The 7,586-nt window shown below is 36.5% G+C and overlaps 1 protein-coding gene across 1 annotated transcript; it reads right to left on the reverse strand.

Annotated features, from left to right (window-relative positions):
- Positions 1-6,564: 6,564 nt before the first annotated feature.
- LOC142181924 (protein FAR-RED IMPAIRED RESPONSE 1-like) lies at positions 6,565-7,044 on the reverse strand. The gene has a single exon (XM_075255615.1). It carries the CDS (start codon positions 7,042-7,044, stop codon positions 6,565-6,567), a length of 480 nt encoding a protein of 159 aa, XP_075111716.1.
- Positions 7,045-7,586: the final 542 nt, after the last annotated feature.

Genomic DNA, 7,586 nt, shown 5'->3' on the forward strand with positions numbered 1-7,586 from the left:
GATTATGATGAGTAAATGTAAAGTCTTCAGTAGATTATGTATGTACTAAGACGTGTAAGATTCTTGATATGGAGCCCTAAAGCATGAATATCTATCCACCCATATGGTTTAAAACGCAACAAGAGAATCAATGGTAGATACAAGTTTCAACAAGTAAAAGAAGCAAGGTAAACAAGGGTACGAGGTACTCAGTTAGTGAAGATTATCAGTTTTTACAATTCAGGTAGAGAAATATAAGTATTCTAAGTTACCTTCAATAGTAACAAAGGTATGTACAATGGACACCCATCTCAGTTATGCCCTATGGGAACTAATAGATATTGTTTAAGAGAAGGATAAGATATCAGGATCCAGCTAGGGTTAGAGTAACCCAAAATGGTGGATGGATTGTTAGCATTAGCTAACATTTCCAAAGGATATTGCAAATATGGTAATAGTTCTCCTTGTGAGACACCTCGATGGTGCACTCTAGAATAGTACATTTAGATATGAAATACTAAAATGTCCAGAAAAAATTTAGACGATTGGCACTGGAATCCTAGAAGGGATAAATATTGACATTTGTATGGCTCCCGCTCCTAATAAAGAGAAAATGCTATGCGACCCAAAGATATAGTGGGTAGAGCAAGGGGAGCTAAAAGCGAAAGAATATTTTGTTGAAGTTTTTAGAATAAGGTGATAGATAGAAGTATTAGCAAGAGAATAAGAAGAGAGTAAATGAAGTATTATGAGCAAGATGTGATAAATGGGTGATAATGGTAAATAAAATTATGACACGATGACAGAATCTATAGCCAAGCGAAGGAAAAGATAAGAGGTGACAGGCCTTGAGACAATAAATGAGTATAGCCCAAAGGTCATATCCTCATTTGGAGAAATGAGTTGGTGACTCCAACATGATTACCAGAAGGCTATGTTAGACCCTAGTAATAACAAAAATTAGTGTGGTCTAGTAAACAAGATAAAACCAAACATGAATTAGGGACCAGAGGATTTGATAATAGTTGACATCTTGACAATTTCAAAGATCGCGTTTCGGAAATAATAGGATTGACAACAAAAGAATAACATTTAAAGGTTATTCAGGAAGACGCTTCCCTAAAGCAAGCACTATGAGCAGAGTTAAGCTTAAGGAACTAAGTGTGCCAGTTATACTAGGTGTCACCTTTGTGCGTAAGAAATTCAGCTATCCCTGGTACAGAAGTGTTACCACAAGGCAAGTGAGAGTCCGTGAAGATATGAAAAGGCACCAAAGATGAAGAGGTAAAACATTTATAGGTAAATGTTCTTAGCATTAAATGTTAGTACTCCCCTAAAGGGGGAAGATGGTGTGATAAGGTATTAAATTAGAGTTATATAGTTCAGGTAACTATGGAATAGTAAAGGAAGAATGTGGTAGAAAGGCAAAAGGAGTGAGATTGAATTTATTTAGATCCTACAGATATGATACGACTCTGGAACATTATGCAAGCGCGACGTCGGGGAGAGGCAATAAAGGTTCCAGCACTAGATGTTATATATAAATAAGTGCAAATGAATACTTGATACATAAGGAGCCAGTGTGAGGGGTAAGTTAAGACAAAGAACATAACCCAAGAGAGATTACACAGAATATAGATATGAGAATGGACCAATGAGTAGTTTGTAGTTGATTCAAGAAGAGCCTAATTATGGCTAGATAAGAGGTCATAGATAAATCAACATATCATGTAAGATAAATGTAGTGAACCCCAACATAGTGAATTTAGTCTAATAGATATGAAATCCTAATCCTTGAGAAATATTCAGATAGGAGTAGGGGTAGCTAAAAGTACAGCATAAGTGTTACGGAATAAAAGAAAGTGCCACTAGGAAGACAGTCCAAAAATTCAGTTTAGAAGCGACTTTACGAGTATAAGGGTGCGGAGATAAGTAACTAGGGATAATTATAGGCGAGCAAGAACATCAAAAATTCCGTCGGGTATATGATGTAATAAGCTTGCAGCCTTATAAAAGTTAGAGGGCCTCCCCTAAGTACTACCATGAAAGACTAGCTGAGGAAATAAGGGAGAAGACTTCAATCTAAGCATAGTAACTTGAAGAAGAAATGATCTTGTAACAACAGTCTTACTACAATATTGTATGTACTCCATACGAAAGTGGCACCTATCGTGACTAATGAACATGAAGTCAAAAGTTATATTTGAGATCATACGAGTTACAGGGAATTCCAGTATCCGTGGGCAATATGATAAGCCAAGTATCCATGCAGCAAGTGGCAGAACGATTAGGAAAAGTAATTGCTTACATTTAAACACAACTAAGAAGGCACAAAAGGAAATCTATGGTACTATCAAGTTAAAGGAAGGTTGAGAGTAGTATAAATATATATGAGTAGGTCGCAAGCAAAAGTATGGTAGAGCAATAATTTTTTTGCTAGATAGGAGTAGGGATAAGAAAAGGTGAGTGAGAAGGTGACAAGAATAACTAAGGCCTCGGAATTAAGCCAATCAAAACAAGAGAGTTGATGGTTTCCGTAAGTTATAGAAAGCTCAGTATAGCCTAAATGAACTCGGAGGAGTCTAAGACTAGGTGCATTAGAAGAGATGGAACGCTTCCCTGGTAGTAGAAGAAGGGTGGTGTAATTGTGATAGATAAGAGGATGACGCTTAGGCCTTTGATTGAGTAATGATTTAAAGAAAATGTATTTTATGAATTGCATAGTATTAGAATACCCCTATAAGATGAATCACATTAGGATGCTATGAAATATGGTTATTGAAGTATATTACTATCCCTGGGTGGATCAGGCAAATAACATTAGATGTTCCCCAATGAGACGTGAGCCTTAGTGAAAATGTATTATGCAAGAGATTTCAAGTTATCAGTGGTAGATTAAGGATCAACACTAATGTGAATTAACAATGGATGGATAAAAGTTACAAAGTATGAGATTAGATTAGGCCGTCATTTTTAAGATGAACATTAATGAGGAAGCATTAGAGGACTTAGATTTTTACATATATGATAAGCAGCGAGAGAGTAACCTGGATTTGAGTAGCAGATCTTAGTAATAATAAATAGAAGTAAATGTTATGGTATAGTATAACGTACCTACATGTAGTAAAGATTTAAGCATAGATAGCCGAGACTATGAAAGAAGATATATCATTAGTCGTAAGTTCGACAAAGAACCGAGCGAAGAACTTCAATATACCTATAGATTCCAGAGGGACATCTTGTCATAGTTCTGTATATGTTCATAAAGTGAGTCCTAGAGATTGGCCAAAAGTTGGAGGAAAAAAGAGAAAAGATTTGGATAGGCGTACATACAAGGACAAAGTCGTACATACTGCATGATATAAGGTAGTGATAGTTACGAGATTGAAAGAATTCCGACAACAAATCATAGTATGAGAAAGAGGCCTAAAGGGGAGAATGTCGTGGCTTATGGATTTATTCACTGAACACTTGCCTAGATGGCAAGGACAACATTAAAGTATTTTCAAGAGTTATATTTTATGACACCGATAAGCACATTAATCAATATTTGAGGACATTACAAATGGGGAAAAGATGTTACACCCCATATTTTCATACGTAAGAGTACGTCGTAACACAATTGATGTAAGCTAAGAAATGAGATCATTTTTGAAAGTACATAAAGTCAGTTAATCATGTTACCTTGGAGGTTACAAATCTTTATGATCATGAATAACAAGTACCAAGAGGATTGGAAAGATTAGAAGCTAAATGAAAAATAAGTTTCGTCGAAAGTCGATAAGTTTAGAATGTTATAACATGTACTTTGGGGTAAGACTAGGGTTCTTAATATGATAAAGAGGTTATGTTATGAGTTATTTTAGTTGTATGATAGTCGTGTGTTACGTTTTAAGTCAAGCCAGTTGTGGAATAAAAGTTGGCAAAGGTCATCACAGATTACATTCATAATATGCTAAAATTAGGTCTAATACAATAGAGCTTTTCTCCTAATATACTTGAAATTTCATGATGATCCACATATAAAATTGAATATATATGAGTCTAGTTTCAAACTAATTAAACTGTTTGTAGATATGATATCAGAGTAGAGAGATATTTGTGTTTTTGTGAGACTACACAAGCAGCTCCCAATGGGACCCACTTAAGCGGTGGTCGACCTACTTCACTTTTAAAATGATTTGGACGACCTTTATTTCTCATTTTTCAATCCAACCTCGTCCCTACACTCCTCCTAACCCTCCTAAATATATACCATAAGGGTTTGAAGAGATTCCAAAGTGATTACACCATATTTCAACATAAAAAGTTAGTTCTAGTGAAGAACAACAACTCTCTGAGGTTGTGTTGTCATTGAGGACAATTGTGGGTTGTGTTTGGCTCAAATTTAAAGTTTTTGATACTGAATAAGGTGAGTATAACAGCCTACTAATTGTGCTTAAGCTTGCTTGTATGTTGGTTAAGTTGTTAGGATGATAAAATACAAGATAATACTTGGATTAGCTTGAGATGTTGTTGTTCTTGATGGATTAATTTAAAAGATGATCTTATGGACTTTAAGTGGCTGGAAATTATGGAAAATAAGTTTGCTATGACATTCTTAGTATGATTATGTTGGTTTACATGCCAACTTGTTGAGAAAATTGGCAACTATAACAGAAATGGCTATAAAGCACTTGGAAGCTGTCCACAATGATATTATCTTGTGTTAGGCTATTTCGGGTAACTTTGAAATTTAGTACAAGGTTGGAAATCCTTTAAAAGGTATTGGTTATTATACTGGATATATTACAATGTTCAAGAATGAATGATAATGGGGTTAAAGGGTGCTAAAGGGATTCATTCTGAGCTTCCCGCTATGTTGATGACTTGTTAATGAAATATAATGTAACCTATTGTTGATGTTGTTCTTATTGTATTGCTGTAGTTTTTGTTATTGGTATATGGTATTGGAGGAGGTCCTTGTTACAGGGAGATGTTGAACAAATTTATATAAACGAGCTACTAGGTTAAGTTGCAGACTTAGCCTTTACTTACCATTGATTTTGAATCTCCTTATGCTACGGTAGATTGACTTGAGTTGTTTGAAGAATTACTTGGAAGATATTAAGGACTCAATAGAGTTAAGGTATGTTTATGCCATCCCTTCTTTCCTTTTAGCATGATCCATATGATAAAAACGAAACTAGCAAACGTGCAACTTTCATAAATGACACTATTCATAGAAGTACTAGGGGTGCCTATGTTCTTGATTCCCCATGTGTCCTATTATCATCTCGTTGTTCATGGGTCGCAGAAAATATGTAAATTGATATAGTTTACTCGAAGGCATGATGATCTTATGACATTCCAAGAGATCTTATTGACTTACTTCAATGTGCATTGCATTTATTTATACATGTACGTTGATCCATGACCAGATGATATTATATACGCGTATATTATATGTATATGAGGTATGGGGAAAGATTATGATGTTATATACGCACTACCACTTGATCAGCTGGTATATGTTGATAATTTCGCCCATAGAAGCCGGGATGACATGATGAGATAACCTTAGAGGCTTGATGATGTTATGTACGCATAAACCTATGCATGGTATGTCATTTATACACATATGCATGACATTATAAATGTTTAATGATTCACAAGTTGTTCGGATTTACAAGTTGTACTTTACTCCATGTTCTTTCATATCCTTTATATACTGCTTTTCATGTCTTACATATTTGGTACGTTATCCGTATTGACATTTCTTTTTTTGGGGATGCTGCATTTCATGCCCACAGGTCCCGATAGGCAGGATGACAGTCTTTTTAGTAGGCTATCAGCTCAGCGGAAGGTATTGACGTAATCCACTTGCTCCGAAGTTGCCTATTTGGTCAGTATGCTTTGGACATGTAATGATTGGTCTGGCGGGCCCCGTCCCGATCTTAATGATGTTTATGTACTCTTAGAAGCTTGTAGATAGAGGTCATGTATATGGATACTTGTATGGTCTTGTCGGCCTATGGTTTGAGTGTACAAATGATCATGTTAGCCTTATAGGCTCGTATGTGACATGTATAAGTTTGTATATCATGTTAGTTCGTCCTATGTCGAGTATTCCCTTATGTTTTATTCTGGTTATCTCATGAAGGCCCTTCTGGCCCACTTACCCATGATGGTATGATAAGAAAGATATGTTACATTGATACTCGGTTGAGTAAGGCACCGGGTACCCATCACGACCCTACGGTATGGGTCGTGACAGTTATATCGGTTTTGGCAAAATTTGAACACCCCTTTCAACCAAGGAGGATGCATTGACGAATCTATCAATGAACCTCTCCGCCAGATCCTTGAATGACATCCGCACCATGGTAGTAACTGGTAGTCCATGAGCTGACTTCAATAACCCATTGAAAGACTCTGAGATATTTGTAGTCAAAATTTCCCATCTTCTGCCACCATCCCTATACAAAGTCCATTTCTTAATCTCAAGATCCCTTAACCAAATATAAGCTCCTTTGTCCTCCAAAATAATCAATTCCATTCGCATCAAGATTTTCCTCTCTTGATGATCTGTTGCAGCCATCCACATTAGATCATGCAACCTTTTTTCATATAAGCCCACTGAAAGTTGCTCTTCAAGTGCCTAATACAGTAACGGTGGTAGCCGTACGACTTTTTCCATTTTTCCAAAGCACACACTGAACTTAAAATCATATCGTGCTGATTAGATATTAGACAAATATCTGAACGGTGTCTCACAACGTGCTTCTTCAAGTGGTTTAAAAACCATGCCCAAGTCTCTTGACTCTCATTGGCACAAATAGCAAAGGCGAGGAAAAATATTTGGCCATTAGCATCTACCCCAACGAAAATCAACATCTTTGTATCGTACTTCTCATACACATGTGTGTTGTCTATGGAGATTATTGATCGACAATGAACAAAACCATCAATGAATGACTTAAATGCCCAGAACACATATCTGAATATAATTTTAGGAATGTAAGGACGTCGATCGTGCTTCCATTCAACAACTTTACCAGGATTAAAGTGCTGCAAAGAAGCCATGTACCTGGGTAGAGCAGCAAATGATTATTCCAATTGCCATAAACAATCTCAAACTGTGACGACCCGGCTAGTCGTCTCATGAGCTACCGCTCCATTTCCCCCATTTCAGCTTCTTTACGCTTCGTTATCTGTGTTTTATGGGATTGAGATGATTAGTTCGAGTTCGGAGAGGATTTGGTAAGAAATGAGACTCTTAGTGTATTTTAAGAAGGCTTAAGTTGGAAAAGTCAACCGAATATTAACTTATGTGTTAGAGGGTTCAGATGTGAGTTCTGATGGTTCGGTTAGCTTCGGGAGGTGATTTGTGACTTAGGAGAGTGATCGGAAGTGGTTTTGGAGGTACGGTGTAGAATTAGGCTTGAATTGGCGAAGTTAGTATTTTGGCGAATTCCGGTTGATAGGTGAGATTTTGATCCGAGGGTCAGAATGTAATTCCGAGAGTTTTTGTAGCTTCGTTATGTCATTTTGGACTTGTCTTCAAAATTTGAGGTCATTCGGACGTGATTTGGTTGGGTTTTTGATCAAAAATAGAATTTGGAAGT

Source organism: Nicotiana tabacum, chromosome 6, assembly GCF_000715075.1.
Source record: "Nicotiana tabacum cultivar K326 chromosome 6, ASM71507v2, whole genome shotgun sequence".
Classification (NCBI taxonomy): domain Eukaryota; kingdom Viridiplantae; phylum Streptophyta; class Magnoliopsida; order Solanales; family Solanaceae; genus Nicotiana; species Nicotiana tabacum.